We start from the raw sequence: 18,655 nt of genomic DNA on the forward strand, positions 1-18,655 counted from the left end.
TTCCTCCTCCTCTCTGTGAGTCTGCGAAGACCCACTGGGAAAGCAACAGCAGAATTGAGAACAAAATCCAGTGAAACCCTGCAGGGCTCAGCTCTCAAGGAGGGCAGCTGACTTTGCCAATATTCTGGGGGTCGATAGGCTCATCTTACTAAATAAACCACGTTTCAGAGTTCACAGCTATCCGAGCTTTCCGTCTGAAAACAGGAGAGGAAAGTGGTATAGCGGGGAAAAAAATGAATTTCCTCAGTTTCAGGACTTTGTCCTATGCTCCTTCACGCCAGACTCACTAAATGCAAAACGAACTGGGGGAAGAGTTGTATTTATTTAAGTGAGCTGGGTCACCCCCTGACACATGCACCCCAGACAGAAACTTTTGCATATTTTGAGGATAAGCACTGTTGTCCAAAATTCAGTAATCCGTTTAAACTGTTTCTTGCATCTTCATTTGGGATAATATATGAGTATACATAAAATCATATATGAATCCCAAAAAGATGAGGGTATAATGGTAGTTTTTTATTTTAAATTCAGATTTGGTAGAACTGACATGGATCTAGGATAATAACCATAGTTAACGATAGCTGTGCCTATTGGTTTAAAGTGGGGAGTGGAATTTAGTTAGGAAAGGTGACTATCTTTTTTTATGTTTTAACACTTTGTTTTAAACACTCTGGGGAGCCTAGGTGGCTCTGTCGGCTGGACAGCTGACCCTCGGTTTCGGCTCAGGTTGTTATCACAGTGTCATGAGATCAAGCCCCTGGTCGGGCTTCATGCTGGGCGTGGAGCCTGCTTGGGATTCTCTCTATCCTCCCTCTATTGCTCTCCCTGCTGCTTGCACTCTCTCTTAAAAAAAAAAAAAGTATTAAATAAATAAATAAATAAATGCTTTGTTAGAGATCAAATAAAGTCAAAATTCATGGAGACAACATTGCCAGTCCTGAAGGCATGGACGAAACAGTCGTATGTCTCAAGCTGTCGTATGTCTCAAGCAGTGGTCCAGGCTTATCCAACGTGCATTCTGCCATCGGCTGTAGTAGTGTATGTGGCCTTCTGTGGGAGCCTGAGTCCCATCGCCAAGCCCAGACCTATCCATTTTCCCAAGTAAAGGGGTCAAGGCCTTTTACAAAGCAGGCCAATCCAGATCTTATACACGGGGACATGATACACTGACAGCATCGTTGTTTAAAAAGATAAGCAATTAAAAATAAAGAAATAAGGGTGCTGAAATAGGCCATCTGGGAAAGCTGTGCCCAAAAATGGTGGTGCTTAATAAGAAGGGGGAGGTGTTACATTGTGCAGAATATGGCCTTGTTATTCAAAAGACCCTAAGATTGTATTTATAGAGAAAAAGGAAGGCCATAACCCAATATGCTATAATGCCAGTGTATGAAGCTGTGCAGAAAATATACCATTTATTCATTTATTTATTCAATGAATATTTATTTAATGACTACTATGTGCCAGGTTAGGCATTGTGAATAGAGCATTGGATAAAGCAAATACATTCCTCGCCTGTAGAGTTCATAGTCTCAGGAAGAAGATAGGTATTGACCAGACAATCAAAAAAATAAATATATAGTTATCAACCATGATAAGTCCTCTGAAGGATAGTGATTTCTACTAAACTATGGATGGATGCAGAAGTATTTCATTGGTAAAATCACCAGACCATAGATCAGGTGGCAAAATCTATATTAGATTTGAAGGGTGACAGTGAGAGTAAGGACAGCTGCCAAGTTTTTGTCTTAGAGAACTACACAGACATAATCAGTCAAGGGGTAGTTAACTAACCTTGGGCCAGCCTACCTCAAGCTCCATCTTAAAACCAGAATGTGCTCTTCATGACAATTAAGACACCAAGAAACGTGCTCTGAAAGATTTTCTGGAAGACGGGTGGAAGCAAAAAGTCCCTATACTATGAATGGTTGAAAGAGTCTGGTCTTTACTAACAGACACAAAATCTTCTAACAGGAAATGGTCAAGTAAATAAAAATCGATTGTTTATTGGGGAAGGAGGCAAGGCAATTAGGAAAAAAAATTAGGGCTGTGTATGGTAAGGGAGGGGTTTCTCATAACTCTATGTGAGTATTCACAATAATTTAAAGATTCTTGAGAAATCTCGGCAGAAACTGTGAACTTTATGAAAAGACACTAGAGTTTTAGAATCCAAAAAAATAAACTCTTATATACAACCTGGACTGGTCCATAATAGATTTCACTTTAAATATATTGAATAGTTTTTATTACTTGGCAAAGTTCTTTTACATCTGCTTCTCCTCTTACTCCCCCAACAATCTAATGAGATGAGCAAAAGTAACCATACCAGTAGCAACACATCGCATTGATACAGTCCTTTATGGATTTCAAATGTGCTTTCCCGTTTATCTTGTTTTTGAAATCTGTCCAAAAGATGACAGGAAAATATCATTAACCATCTTTTGGGGGTTTTTTTCCAGCAAATATGATTAAGCAGGAGCCAGTGGTGGGTGATGGGATAGAAACATACATGAGCTACTGTCTCTGCCCAAGAGAAGTGGCAGTCATAGTATCACCAAAAGTCATAGTAGCCACTACCATTGTCTGAGAACCGAATATGTGTCACACATTCTCCTAAGTGCTTTTTTTTTTTTAAGGTTTTTATTTATTTATTTGACAGAGACAGCCAGCGAGAGAAGGAATACAAGCAGGGGGAGTGGGAGAGGAAGANATGTCACACATTCTCCTAAGTGCTTTTTTTTTTAAGATTTTTATTTATTTATTTGACAGAGACAGCCAGCGAGAGAAGGAATACAAGCAGGGGGAGTGGGAGAGGAAGAAGCAGGCTCTTAGCGGAGGAGCCTGATGTGGGGCTCGATCCCATAACGCCGGAATCACGCCCTGAGCCGAAGGCAGACGCTTAACGACTGCGCCACCCAGGCGCCCCTCCTAAGTGCTTTATTGCTAAGATTGTTCTGAGCCTGTTTCTTGGTGCCTTGTTTTCATGAAGAGCACTTGTTGGCTGGTGGTGGAAGTGTTGTTAAATGATTATCTACTGATGATCACATCTGTCTAGTTCTGTCTATGAGACAAAAACCTTGCCAGTTTTCCTTGATTTCACTCGCTTTCCTGACTCTCCAATCCCATGTGAATTTGACCATCTGAGTCCAAATGAATTTACAAGCTAAATGTCTCTGCATTTATATCAATCATTCATTCTACTTGCGAGGTCAGTGTATTTCTTATCCCCCTTTTACAGAAGAGGAAACTGAGCTTTAATAACTTGCCCAAGTCCACATGGCCAGGAAGTGGCAGGGCTCAGATTTGAACATAAATCTGTTCAGAGCCCAAATGTATCTTATCTGTCTCCAGAGCCCAAGTTCTTAAGAATAATGGTTACCATGAGTGGAGAACTTACGAGGTTCTGGGTGCTGTGCTATGGGCTCTGCCGGTATTATCTCGCTTAATCTTCCCAACTCAACAACCTTATGCAGTAGGTACTGTTCTTATCCCACTTTTATCAGTGAGGATCCAGAGACTCAGAGAGGTTGTGAAACTTGCCCAAGGTCACACTGCTCATGAGGGAGTTGACCCAAGCAATTGGATTCCAGATTCTGGGCTATACTCCATATGTTAAACTGCTCCCCAAAATTAGGATTCAGAAAAGTTCAAGGACATGTCAGGGACCATAGGTCAGGTAAGTACAGAACCAGGGCCAACACCCATTCCTCACATTGGATTATACTTGAGGCATGTGGTGGTCTTCACCCAGTCTCCATCAGAAGCCAATGTACTCTCACCTCTGACATCACCCTGACCCTGTGTGAGTCCATTCCACTCCCTCAAGCGACTTCCCTGTGCTGTATCTGTACTTCTTCCATGGCTGCCATTGCTCAGGTTGGGGACAGAACCTCTGCTTCCCCACCCCCAACCCCTATCCGGTCTCCAGACCATACGCTGATCTATTGTCTGCTGCAGCTCAGACAGACTGATTATAGTCTGGGCTGTTAATAACCAAGGGAACCCCCCAAATCCACCTACTGCCATCATGACTTCGTACCTTTTGAAACCAGACATTTCAAACTAATAGAAGCCACAGTCCCAGACAAATCCTGCCCATCCCCCTCACTGATAAATTTTGCTCTATTGGCTGCAATGCATCCCTTCCAGATGTTTTAAGTTAAGATTGGGAAAGCTGTGTTTTTACTGGATTGAATCACAGTGCTTGGCTGACATTTTTTGGCCCTTCATACACTCCTTAGATTTATCAACTAATTGCAGACACTCTGAGAGAATAATACAGCATGTGTTTATTATGACAAAACCTGCTAGTGTGTCTTTGTGGTCAGAGATTCACGGGTGTTTCCTTTACCAACCCCTGGTTAAGTATGAAAGTTGGTTCAAAAACCTGGGTTCAAGGTCAGGAACTTACGTGTGTGAAAATGTCATGTATGTGTTTTGATGGAGTTTGGGAATGGGGACAGGATAGGTCCAATAGCTCAATTTTTACTCTGGTTTTATTTTGAGATCTTCAGTTGTGGATGATAAAATGATTCATTAAGAGATGCCAAGTGCCTGAGGAATTTTATTTGAAATGTTAAAAAAATAGCTTTGTGTTGTTCTAATGCCACTGTTTACTAAGTTTCTCCATATGGGTTAATTCTGTTTCTTCCAATGTGTCCTATTTGGAGATTTGTGCCTGAGGACATGTGGAAGGGTGGTTACTTCCCTCAGTCAAGGCAGCCACTGGCTGAGGTGGCCCTTCAGGCAGCAAACTTTGTTGGGAAAGGGCGTGAACCGTCATCACCGTTCAAATAGGACAATTGCCATCTGGGAGGTGAGTGCCTGCACACCAGGATTCTGGCAAGCCCTCGTCCTCAGACGTTGCTATCTACATAAGAGACCTAAAGGGCTGGATCAACCATTGGAATGGGGAGGATGGAGAAGCCAGCGGGAAACATGGACGCCCCGCATAGATCCTTGGGGTCCCTGACCCCAAGTCAGAATGACAGTGAAGGGAGCTCAGGAGGCCATTGGTGATACAGCTTCCCAGGGCCAGGTGTGGGAGGACCACTCACTCTACCCGAGATGGGCACAGACTTGGGGAGTTCAGTGCACGTGTGTTCTTCTGTCAGAACACGCTCTGGCACCAGTGGGGATCTGAGGCTATACCTGTGTTTGAGGTGGGGGTCGGGGGTGGCTGGGTAAGCCAGAGCCAAAGAAATAAAGCAAGCCCACTGACGATAAGGAACAAGTTGCTCCCTACCATGGAACCATGTAGTAGCCAAAAACAAATAGAGGAATCAAAGTACGAAAGTGCCTTTAATTGTGCAAAGTGGGAAGGAATGTCAGGACAAGTTAGCTGGAATTTTAGAATTGTCAAAAAAAGAAATAGTGCTCCTTACAACTTTTGGGTCTGGAGACTTACCTAAAACACATTGTTGTGAGAGAGCGTGTTTCAGTGACTGCAATTCAATGTGCTGTCATCTGTCCATCAGACAAAGATTTTCTGAAGTATGTTCTTCATTTCCTTTCTCAATGCTTCTCTATGAGGACACCCAGATTTCTCCCTGGAATGGGTAAATATTATCTCTTCTGAGAAACTGATTTGTTTTTATTCTGCTGGTTGAGAATCTCATAAATATTGCCTGGCCTTCTCATTTGCTACTAGAAAGTTTAGAACTAAATCCATGAGCCATTCCTAGTAAGGAAATAAGCTCTTCACGGTATATTTTTTTCTATGCTATTCTCATTTCTTACTTCATCTTCCCCTTATTTTTCCTTTAACCCATGTCCTCCCCTTTTGTAATTTATTGTATCTTTCATTTGATTGTATCTTGTGGTGTCTGCGTCACTTCAGCTGGGACAAAGAAGCATATATAAATACATCAGTGCAAATAAACGGGTGTTTCTCAATGCTAAAAGATGCTTTCTTCTTTTCTAGACTTCAAATGTTATAATTTCACTATTAATTCCTTCAACAAATGCCCCTTTCATAAATAGAGAAATGGTTTCCTTTAGCTCTCTGAATCATATCAATTTCCAAATTAAGGCCCAAATAAAAGATTTCATTTGCTTGGTAAATTAACTCAGTGTCCAATACTGGTTTAAAATGCTTGGATGAAATTTGAGAATCAATATTCATCAAGACACGGGATTCATAAATGGTGGAGAGAAGTATACGCCCTACCAGGCAGATATCGTGCTTCGGCCCGAAGCAGCATTGATTCACTCCCTGTGCGGTCATGGGATTAGTTCCCTGACACTCTCCTCTCAACCCTACAAATGCTCTTCTGGAGAGAAGAGTCCATTTCCATTTGAGTAAGACTATTGGGGTCCAAAGAGTGAGGCACGACAAACAGCCTTCAGCATCCTCTCCCGAAACATCTTTCCAAACTTTTCTAACAAAAGGGCGAACTCTGAGTAACCTGAAAATGAGTCTCCATCGTACCTCTCCAGCTTTATTATCACTCCTCTTTCTACTTTTCAAGTTCCTTTTGTTCTTGCTAAAGAGGTTTATGTATTTCTACTTTCTTGGCTTTGTTCATGCCATTCCTTACCTGGATCCCAACCTTCCCCTAACTCCTCTCCACTTGACAGAGTCCCACCCTCAGTGCCCATGGCTTCCATGAAGCCCTTCCCAGTGTACCAGCCCTCGGTGATTTTCCCTAGGAACTCCGCAGATCCTACTATCTGCCCCTTCACCCTGGCAACTACCACAATGACAAACCATTATTAATTATCTTTTCAAGTGTAACTCCCATTTCCCTAACCAGATATTAAACGTCTCCATAACCAAGACTGGCATATCATAGACTCAATAAGTATCTGCTGAAAGAACAAATGAATGAATAATTCTTATGGTTTTGGAGACAACCAGAGGCATCTAGCACAATATTGGCTCATTAAATGTTTGATATTAATAATATTAGTAAAGATGTTGTCACCCATCCACCCACTACAATATAATGTCCTTGAACCTTCCTGTCTTGGTAACTATAAGCGAAACCCCTGCTTCTAATAAAATAAGCTGTGCTTTGACTTTTTGATTTCCTCTCTTTCTAGATTTTGAAGAAGTCCTGCATCGAAATTTTAGCAGCTGAACCATCCACCATATGTGCAGGAGGTAAATTAAGTGCTAAATTATCTCATACAAATGATGGTATTTTGAGTTCAAATCACATTTAATTCATTGGTGGGGAGGAGGGGAGACAGGGCAGGAAGGGGGAGGGTGGAAAGAGGATTAGAAATGGTTAAACAAATTTGCTGCTAGGGGAAAAAAGAAAAGAAAGAAGCAACATGTCAGTTGTTTGAAAAAGTCTGTCCAAATCCTCTTCTTTCATGGGAACTGATTGCGAGAGTATTTCAGAAATACTGGATTCCCACACATCACCACCAACATCCTGCTCTGAAAAGAAGTGGAGCTGATCCAGGAGAACCTGTTAAGAAAAAGAAGTGAAAAATCTTACCTTCTCAAATTAGACAAAAGAATATGACCATATGTACCGAGACCCGGGGCCTTATAAGAGATCTGTGCAGTGAGAAGCCTCAATTAGGGTTCATTAGCTCAAGGTAAATCCACCTCTTCAATTTGTATATGTCTTTCATCTTAAAATAATTAGAAAATAGGGAAATTCCTTAATTATGCAATTACCCCCTTCATGAAGAAAACCCAGACTTGCAGTTTAGCAATGTGCAAATTAACGTGTTGCAACCTCGTAGTGAATCAGAAAGTCTAAAGACAATACAATTCCTGTCAATTCATAACATAATCAGCTCCCCTTCGCAGGGTTCTTGCTGACAGGGAGAATCTTATCTGCCGAACAGAGTACGTGGCACTTAATAGATGGTCAGTCAATGAATGTTGGCTGAATGTCTCAATTCATTATTTCTTCAACAAACAATGCACTGATTTTTGCCTATTTGACCCTTATTAACCTCTTTCACTTAACCATAAGAAATTAAAATCATACCTTTGAACTGTCTAATTAAAATGAAGCAAAATCAGAAACTGAGAGCCAAGGATAGAACAAGGCCAAAATAAAAACAAAATCTCCACCAGCTGGACAACAGAAAAATATCTTCCAAAGTAATTCGTGAATCAAAGAGTAGTAAACCCACATCTCCTTTATGTACCATTGAGATTTGAGACAATAAAAGCACCACATATATAAACTTGATGAATATGGTACAGAAATACCAGGGTCTGCAAGATCTGATCCTAGCAAATTCATAGATTTTAATGTTTCTTACGAGATGGAAAAGAAAAATAAGTAAGAAGTAAAAGATTTTTTTAAACTAAGGAAACACAAGAAAAAAGATTAAAATGCATTAATAAATTTAAACAGATGAAAGCAATTCAGCTGATAAATCATAGCAAGAGCTATTTCTTCAGTAGAACCAATAAAATAGACAAATCTCTGGTCAATCTGATCCAAGGAAGCTTTCGTTAGATATTTTTTAAATCTCTGACTTATCTGCAATACTGCATATTTTATAAGCCAGCAATAATTTCCTGTATCAGAGTAAGCTATCCAATTCTGTTTCCTTTATTTTTTATGAAGAAAAAATTAATAGAAGACACAAAAATGGAAGCTAGCCCTAGCTTTTGAAAAAGGCAAGCTCCCACCTCTCTTGAATGAGAATCCTGAGGATTAAAACATGCTATTTAGAGAATAACTTTACAAAGGAGAAAAGGAAACTTCCAAAAGATACCCTTACACCAGAAGTTCTACCATGGATTTCCCTGAAGTTCTCTTGCTGATCATTCTCGGGAGTGAGCGGCTTTCCTAAAGCCCTGGCACCCATGTCATTGTCCACAGCAGTGAACACCTGTCAGGTAGACCTGAGCATACCCACTCTGTGATTGTCATTAGGCTACTGCAAAGACCCAGGGATTTACAGGAGAGTGCTTTGAAAAGCATAAACTGTTGTACAGAACAAGGTGACATTATTACGCTCAACATCATTGTAATGAGTACTGAAGGTCAATGTGAGAATCCTGATGTTGATAACATATCCAGATAAGAAAAACATATCCCTGTGTTTCTCTACTGAAACAAAATTGGGGGGAACACTGATAAAGTCTACAGTACCTGCAAAATGATTAACTCAATATGTGTTGGAGGTGAAAAGAAACAGGAAGTAATGGAGTGTCCGCATTTCTAAAGTATCATGGTGGGACTGAGCCCTAGAAAAATCTGTTGAAAAAGGTGAAATTAACTTTCATGAGAAATCTTTCTTCTCGACCCCCCCCCACGCCTGTCTCTGTGAATTGCATTCCTTCCTGGGCCCCCAGAGCAGCCCCTGCTGCGGAGCTCCACCCAGGCCTGCCCTACTCTAGACACTCTATGCTGACAATTGCATTCCCCCAAGACAATGATCTCAGTTGGCTCTCACCGACAGCTCAGCAACAGCCGTGGTTCTGACAGCAAGCTGAGCTCTGAGAGAGGCAGCGAGATAACGCACCGGTGGACAACAAAACTGAGATCCAGCACAGATCTTTATAGGTCAGGCTGCAAATAACAGGGTGAAATTTAATGGGACAAATACCAAGTATGGAACTGGGGTTCAAATGCCCATTTAGGGAGACCCAACGTAGTGACCTTTCTTTCAGGGAAAAAGAAAAAAACAGGGAGAAAGATAGCTATCTTGATAGCCAACAAGAATACCTCTGAGGGAAAAAAAAATTCTGATGTAATCTTTGGGCGCATCAACAGCCATCCAGTGTCCAGGTTAAGAGAACTAATCTCATGTCCTACTATTCCATGTCCAGACCATGGCTCCAAGTCCCACATTTTAAAAATGGCACTGACAAAGGCATGCCCATAGACGAGGTGGTGAGTCTGGAAACAATACTAAAAATTCATTCACTGACTCTTTCTTTCCCTTCCTTCCTTTTCTTCCTCCTTCCTTCCTCCCTCCTTACTCCCTTCCTCTCTCCCTTCCTCCCTCCCTCCTTCCTTTCTCCCTCCCTCATTGCCTCCCTTTCTTCCTTCCTTCCTTTCTTTTCCTTGCTTGCTTTTCCCTTCCTTTTTTTCTTTCCTTCCATTTTTCTTTTCCTCCTAGCCTCCTTCCTTCTTTCTTTCCATCAATTCTTCATGTCTACGATGTACCAAGCAATATGAAAAGACATGAGTACACAAATGCAGAGAGCTGGCTCCCAACCACCCGTGAAACTCACAGTCTTCTCTGGAAGATAGTCACATGTTCAGATAAAGCACAAACCCCACATGAGGCACTGTAGCAAAGATCTGCTCAAAGAGCAGCCAGAGCGGTAATGAGATGCTGGTGGAATGAGGAAGGGCTGAAGTAACCACAGAGATTTACACACAGAATGGGGACACCTCCAAGAGCATCTTCAGATACTTACAGAATTCCCATGTGGAAAGGAATTATTATGCTTACTATGTGTAGCTTCAGGAGACCACCATGGAGAAGCTGGGGAGGAAATCAGGGAGGCAAATTTTGGCTTAACTCATGGAATATTTACAACTAAAACTTTCCAGCAGCGGAGTGGATGGTCTGAACTCTCCGCCCTTAGAATTATGTGAGCAGTGGCCATCTGTAACCATATGCAATCCCCCTTTGGATGTTCTTTATAACTTAATGTTTCCAAAGTCTTAATTCAATTTCAGCTAAGGCATTAATGGCTGACTTTTTTTTTTAATGGCAAAGAATCCAATACACCCGGAGCTATTTTGCATTTTAACGAAGTCTTAATGCGGAAAGGGAGTAAGGAGAGTATCTAATCTGCTCTAATCAAAAAGAGTTCATTCAATGTCCTGAGTTTAACTGTTTGGAGAGAGAGCCTTCCCAGATCTCCTCCACTGCCAGAGGTTATAAATGGGCAGCCTCCAAGCCCTCTCCGGCCCGCACACAGGTTCTTTTTGATTCACACTACATTTAAAACCAAAATACAAAAAACACCTTAAATTTATTGCTACCATTTAAAAATCTGATTTTAGCTAAAAATTCAGATTTCCCCCTTGTCTTGAAAAATCAAATCTAGCAACACTGGGCCTGCATTTATTGCAAGGTGATGATTATTGGAGACTGAGTAACTTCCCTTTTTAAAAGAAGCATGGACCCTTTCCAGTTCACCATACTCCCCACCATTCCCTATTACACCCCCATACCCAGGCCAAGCGTATGGTTACTATTTAGCATGGTGCTTATGTCTGTATTTACTGTATTTACAGTTCCTGTTCTAAAACATGTAGGAAGTCACCTGCTGTGGGGAGAGCCTTCAGGGCACCTTTGACATTACCTGCTTTTTAAATAATTCTGCTTCTCTATAAAAAAGTTCCTAAGTAAATATTTTTGCCGATTAGTCTCTGTCATTGGGAGAGTTGCCCTCTTGTTAGATTGGCCTTGCCTCTTTTAGCTCCTCTCCAGGAAACACGTCCTTTGCCTAAATATAATTTCCCTCTGGTCGCACTCAGTTGGCCTCAAACTGGAATCGCTCACAGTGTTCTATGTGAGCAAGTTCTCCAGGAAGGAACTAATTGGAATCACGTGTACAACCTGCCAAGTGTTCTACACATGAGTTTGTTGCACTCCAGACACGGAAGGAGATTATATTTAGCTCCTCGCACTGTCATTCCAGAAGCAACTGTACCATTCCTACTGTGTTGTTTCTCACTGTTGGTAGTAAACCTGGGCGGGTTCGCACAAAAAGAAGGCGGTTTTAGGGCTCCTGTTTACCATTTGGCCTTAGATGCTTAAAACAGACAATTTTAGGCAACATCAAACAGTGGCTTCATTTCTTTCACATTTCATTGTATTTCAAAGAGCTCATGCCCGGCCCTTAGACACCTCTGTAGAATGGCTTGTTTAATTCTCTGCTTGGTCCTTCCTTTTCATTTAAACATGTTTGTGTTTGGAGGAGCGACTCTCACACACTGTTAGTGGAAATGTGAAATGACACAATCACTTTGGAAAACAGTCCTGACAGCTTCTTTAAGAATGAAACATACACTGATCGTCTGACCTGGCCATCCTACTTCCAGGTATTTAGCCAAGAGAAAAGGAAGTCTATGTCCAGACAGAGACTGGCTCACAGATGTTTATAACTGCTTCCTTTTTAATAGCCAAAAACTGCGAATAACTCAGATGTTCATCAACAGGGGATGGATAACAAATTGTGTTTTATCCATACAATGAAGGATACTCAGCAATACAAAGGAATAGACTATGCATAAATCTCAATAATTATGGGTGAGTTTTTAAATAATTACGCTGGGTAAGAGAAGCCAGACAAAAAATGTACTTACTGTATGATGCCACTTACACAAAATTCTAGGTCATGCAAACTAACCTTACAGCAGCAGAGAGCAGGTGAGTGGCTGCACAGGATCGGTGGCTGCATGGTCCTGGAGAGGAGCAGGAGTGAGAGGTTACAAAGGGGCACTTGGAAACCTTTGAAAGTGGTGGCTATGTTCACCATCTTGATTGTGCTATTGTCCCATGATCGTAGACGTAGGTCAAAACTGTCAAATGATACCCTTTATATGCAAGTTATTGTATGTCAGTTTTGCCTCATTAATGCTGTTATCATTAAATAGCTAAAAATTAAAAAGTTCTAGAATAATTTGGGCATCGGAAGGCACTTAACACGAGTCTCTATTATATTTGTATGCTCCGTGTCACGTTAAGCAAGTGGTGAGAGCGACTTCAAACTAACTCAAAAGGTAAAACATCAGTAGCAATAATTCTACACATAAGTCTTAGGTGAACAGAGCAAATGGAGAATATGCAGCTGTCTCATTTTCAAATACAGTGAAAAATAGGTGACCTTTACTGAGGTCATCTCAAAACTAGGTGTTCCGTATTTCAAAAAAAAAAAAGAAAAAGAAAAGCAAAGAAATAAAAAGGAGGGAACAGAATAGGAAAAGTTTATCCAACTATTCACAGACTTTCTTTTTTCTTTTTTTTCATTGAGCTATAACTCATATACCATAAAATTCACCCTTTCAAAAAGTGCAATTCAGTGGTTTTTATTATATACACAAAGTTGTACAACCATAACCTCTATCTAATTCCAGAATATTTTCATCACCCAAAAAAAAACCCTTATACCCATTAAGCAGTCACTCACCATTTCCCCTTCCCTCCAGCCCTGGCATCTGCCAGTTGATATTCTTTCACTATGGATTTGCTCAACTTTTCATATGGAAAGGAAATGCAGTGGAATCATACATTTTGTGGCCTTTCGTGTCTGGCTTCTGTCCTTTGGCATAATGTTTTCAAGATTCATCCAGTCATAGCATGTGTCAGAACTGATTCCTTTCATGGGTGAAGAATACTCCATTGTATGGATAGCATCTTCATCGGCTGATGGGCATTTGGGTTGTTTCTGCTTTCTTGCTATTATGCTATTATATTACCATGCTGTCATGAACATACATGTACAAGTTTTTGTGCAGACATACATTTTCAATTCTCTTGAGTATATAGGAATGAAATTTGTAGGTCATAAGGTAACTGTGTGTTTACCTTCTTGAGACACTGCCAAACTGCTCTACAAAACAGCTACACCCTTTTGCATTCCCAGCAGCAAGCTCTGAGGGCGCGAACTCATTCACCAACACTTGTTTGTGTCCATCTCTCTTACTACAGCCGTTCGAGTGAGTATGGAGTGATATCTCACTGTGGTTTTGATCGACGTGTCCCTAATGACTAATGACGCTGAGCATCTTTCCATTCACTAACTTGATGAAGCCTCAGAAAATAAACAAGATTAGACCTGACCGTACATGAAAAAAGGACCACCTTCTCCTTCTTCTTTATTCCCTTTCTATATCAAGATATGTCACTGACTCATTCATTCAATATTGAGACTGACTCAGCTCTGCGTTAGGCACAGTCAAAAAATTTAAAGAAACAGAAATGATGGCCTCTACCATCAGGAAGTTTAAATTGAGAGTAAATAATTGAGAACAAATTGACGAAAGAATCATAATAAACATATACCTCAAAGAATATATATCTTAAACGATTGGATCAAGGATCATTTTCTAGTAGAAATTCCTCCCTAAAACCCTACAATCCCTAGGCACTTCTTGGAGGAGCAGTTACCCAACAGGCAAATTGCCTAAAAACACTTCGCTGTACATATTGTGAAAGGTAGGTTCAGGGCTTTCCGGATACATGAACTTAAATCATCTGTCCTGGTTCTGGTGTGTCCTGGTTCTCACTTGCTGGCAGATTCATGAGACAGAGTTTTGTTACATAACTTGTATGTGTGAAGAGCTGACATTCCAGCCAGGCTGCAGGGTCAGACGTTTGGGCTCTTCTGGAAACCAAATGTGCGCGGGAGCACAGAAACCTTACCCAACAGGGTGGGAGCGCACCCCTGCTCTGGTGTGCTTCCCCGAGCATCGTTGCCTCCATCTTCTCCCCAGGCCAAGGGGGTTAAATTGTTCCCTTTCTACCATGGCCACGTCATGGATTCCGGCTGTCTTTCTTTCTAAACACCCTGAGGTCAGGCCAAGCAGACATGTGGGCAGCTTTTTTTTTTACAGAGGACTCAGCAGCTGAACTGGTAATGCTAGAACATGGTGTTAGAGAAGAGAGCTTGGCACGGGGCCTGCATTTCCAGAGTCTTGTCTCCTTCCGCTAATGTTTGAGGAAACAAGAGAAGGAGCACAGCAGTGAGGCCGAAAACATGTTGCATCAGCAAAAGTGTCCAACGGCAGATTGCTGGATGTCTAACATTCAAAATAAAAAACAGAAATAGTTTTCTATAGGCTTACATGAGTAAAGAAGATCCAGTAAGATTCTTCCACAATGCTTGACACTTAATAGGATGCTTGTTGAGGCAACTGCGTCATCAGCCACATGCCTGGCAGACTTCTAAAGAAAATTATTAAGTCCATCCTTCTAAACTTAGCAATTGTGCATATGCATTAACATGCATATGCTAATCTTTAATATTTATAGGACTTGTGATCCTGAAAAACCACTTGCCCATGACCTTAATTACTATAGTTCAAAACTAAGGCAGTGAACACTCAGACACTCCCCATTTTGCTGCTTACAAATTACATGACCTTGGGCAAGTCATTTAAAATGTCAGAATCTCAATTTCCTTATTGTTAAGGTCCTTTATACTTCTAAAAAGCATTCTGTTCTAACTTGTATTCTTTGTGGCACATACAGTGCCTCTGGGTTCTCTTGCTTGGGTTTCAATTACTTGCGTCCCCATCCAGGCCAGCCCCACTCTTCTGCAAACTTGTCTAAAACTAAACTAAATAAACCTTTTAAAAATCACAACGTCAGTCTCTAAATTGACCACATGTCATAAGACAATGAGGATCCATTTCAACATAATGGCCGAGTCCTAAGGGCATGGCATTTGATGCCTGACACACCTGGATTCCAGCTGTCCCCTGACAGCTACCAGCCATGAGATCTGGGACAAATTACTGAATCTCACTCAGCTCAGTTTTCTCATTTGTACCTCCCTGGGCTGTGGTGAGGCTGAAATGACTTGGGCATATGCAAGGCTTAGCGCAGGGCTTGGCACATAGTGAGGGAGCCATTAGCATCCGGTATGATTATCTTGGCATCTGTGATCCCTAAACTCATTTCCTGGGAATGAAGGTGACTTGCAATCGTGACATTCATTACATTTTGGAAGAGTCCCATAATCTAGTTCTCTGATTCCATTCTTGCTCCAACAACAATGTCCATTTGTATAACAATTTATAGTTCAGGATCCAATTTCACAACTATTGCCTTTTCCCTCTACCTTTTAGTCTATTTCTTTTTTAGATGCCACCCAGCATTATCCAAAGCCCCAATTTTTATATGCGAAAGAATGACCAAAAAAAGAGAAGAAAATAGAGCATGGACTGTTAGTTATTATCAAACTCAAGCAAGTATTTCTAAACGTTTAGCTAATAATTTAGCTGTTTTTTTTTCTTTTTGAAAGACTCTTGTAAAGGATCATTATTTTCACTCCATAAGGATTTTCTTAACCTGTATGAGTTCACCATGCATTATGCCAATGTGAAACTAACATGCAGGACCAGAGACCTGCAAGTTATAGTCTCTCTTCTGTTTAGAGAGAAGCCAGTGCTACACTGAGGGGCCGTCGTCAGTTCAAGAAGATAATGTCAGTTCAAGAAAGTGGCCACTGGATAAGCAAGATTTTGATTTGTTATAAATACAACTATTCCCATGTAATCCTAGATCCTGCTGCTCTATGCCCAGCAGAGACAGGAGGACCTGAAGCAGCCATCAAATAATTCCTGACCTAATGGAATGTTTTTCTAGTGGTGGAAGAAAAGACACCACCACACCTAATCCCTTGCCACACCGTTCAGGACAGACTGTGGAGGCCATAAGGCAGTGATTTAAAAAAAAAAAAATTAGGCACCATCAGCTCTAAAGAAATCCTTTAAGGGGACTCCAGTATGCAAAACAGACACAAGAAATGCTGAGTTGATTGGAGGAAAGGTGGAGAGCCCCCACCCCTGTGGTCCCCCAGATGCAGGGATCACAGCTTTTAACACTGCCATGGCTTGAGAGATGGGTAAGAGTTGAATGGACAGAGAAGCAGACAGCAGGGCATTCCAGGTAGGAGGAAAAGCACGGGCAAAGGCAAGAAGGTAGAAACCCAAAGACAGACATCTATGCCTTCCTCGTGGGCACCTAATGAGAAGGAGGTGGGTTTCCAGCCTGAACCAGCGTCCGAGTATTTGAAGCCAGTTAAGAAATGCCCTACGTCGGGGCAGATGGAAAACGTAAGGTTAAGGGACTGCAGTCCGATGGTGTGACTTGTCCTTATTCCTTTCAGAATCATTTCAAGTCGTCGTAAGAGGAAACGGCTTCCGACATGCCCGGAATGTGGACAGGGTCCTGTGCAGCTTCAAGATCAACGAGTCAGTCACACTCAGTAAGTTCTTGCGGCGTTGGGGGTCTCCTCAGCCCGCTTTGGGGACACCCCTAGCTCCATCTGCCAGTGCGGCCGCCCACAGGGGACCGCACGGAGAAGGCTCTTCCCCTAGCTGGCCCTGCAGCTGTCCTTGTTCCCGTGGGGAAAGGCAGGCAGGGCACTTGATTCTCAGTCTACCGACGTCGGCACGAAGTCATTCCCTCTCTGGCTGCAGCGCTGGCACCGGGAGCTTAGAGCTTGGGAAGCTGGCTGTTCCTTGACAAAGGACTAGGTACCGTCAAGCATCAGAGTGAAAAATAGAGGGTTTAAATTTATTAATTTTGAATAAACCGAAAGGCAAACTGTTAGGCTTGCATGTATATATTCTGCAAGTTTCTCCAATCTGGATGATTCTTGCCTGGAGTAGCCAAGAAACTCTCATCATGGTGAATACCTCACATGAAATACAGGAATATGGAAGGAAAACGAAGTGCATTTCATGCGAAAAATGAATTATCGTAACACTGGCACTTTTACAAGACATTTGTAGCAGGCACGTTCTTAGTTTAAAGACATGTGTGGTTCGCACAGCTGTCCAGGAGAGGTAGGGAAGTCTGGTTTTGGGGGGGACAGATGGCCAGGAGCCCTGGCTATGATCGCATCTGGCATCCATCACACAGATAATTACCGATTCACTATCTACAGTGACAAATGGTAAGAATATGCTACATTTTGTGTAATGCCGTGTCCTTCTGAATGTTTCACGTCTTTGTGCCGCAGTAGCCGTGGGAGGTGGGAATTTCAAGGAGCACGGGGAGACACACATTTGTTGACTCGGCAGTGACTCTGGTGTTGGCCTCCTCATAGCCTTATGACATAGGTGCCGTCTTGCTTTTAAAAACGAAGAATTGAGGGCTATGCCTTTTTTCCTCCTTAACCTCTTAAAACCCCCTTGAATATTTAAACAGAGATAGGCACTGGCTTCCTTACAAACATCTGGAATTCCTGGCCCTGGAGTAATTCCAAATATTTGAAACATTCAGTTCATTTTCTTGATACTTGGAAATGCTCTCGCATATCCAAAAAGTACATGCGATTTGAAATCATTTTGAAAAATCCCTGATTAGTCATAGTGTGAAGGTTGGACTTGTGCCCTCTACCGAGGTCCTCCTCTGTCTTCCCTTTCGATTGTGATGTCGCTGAAGTACACCTGCCCTCTCTTCTTAGCCAAAATCTCAAATCTAAGATCAGAAAGTCCTGAGGGTTGACCTCAAAGATGTCAAGCCTTCCAATGGAGGCGTCCCAGACAAGCGAGCCTTCAGACCCAACCCCTGTCTGAAGATGCGTGGAAATGGGGTGCAGTGTTGCCATTGCCTGAAAGGTTACACGGAGAGGCTGTGTTAGCATAACATGAACTGCAGATGTGCCCTGGATTTGTTGAGTGACATTCTGAAGGCCTATTTTCCAGCCTCTCTATGAAATTTTCTTTCTTGGGAAACCCAGCTCATCCTCCTTCTCCCTCTTCTCTTCCTTTCCTAATATATACTTGCAAACACCTGCACAGTTTCTCTACCTCATTCATATTCAAAGACAAATAAAGGCCTTGGGGCAGGGATCTGGCTGAAGCCACAAGCCTAATTGTGCTTTGCTGCACAGTGCTGACAGTTTGGAGCAGAGGAAGGCAGTGACTCAGCCATATGACATCCTGCAAGCAGCTCTCCTACACTCAAACACACCATTATTAAAACTATTCCCAGGGGCAAATATTGTAATAAAAAAACACTGGTCCTTCATTTA

The 18,655-nt window shown here is 41.9% G+C and overlaps 1 protein-coding gene across 1 annotated transcript in view; it reads left to right on the forward strand.

Annotated features, from left to right (window-relative positions):
* Positions 1 to 18,655, forward strand: part of ANTXR1 (ANTXR cell adhesion molecule 1) — a 216,498-nt gene that overhangs the window by 67,689 nt on the left and 130,154 nt on the right. The window contains 2 exon segments of the mRNA XM_011236724.3: positions 7,042 to 7,102; positions 16,781 to 16,879. Of these exon segments, the coding sequence (XP_011235026.3) occupies positions 7,042 to 7,102; positions 16,781 to 16,879 (160 nt within the window).

This window comes from Ailuropoda melanoleuca, chromosome 4 (genome assembly GCF_002007445.2).
Source record: "Ailuropoda melanoleuca isolate Jingjing chromosome 4, ASM200744v2, whole genome shotgun sequence".
NCBI classification, from domain to species: Eukaryota; Metazoa; Chordata; class Mammalia; order Carnivora; family Ursidae; genus Ailuropoda; species Ailuropoda melanoleuca.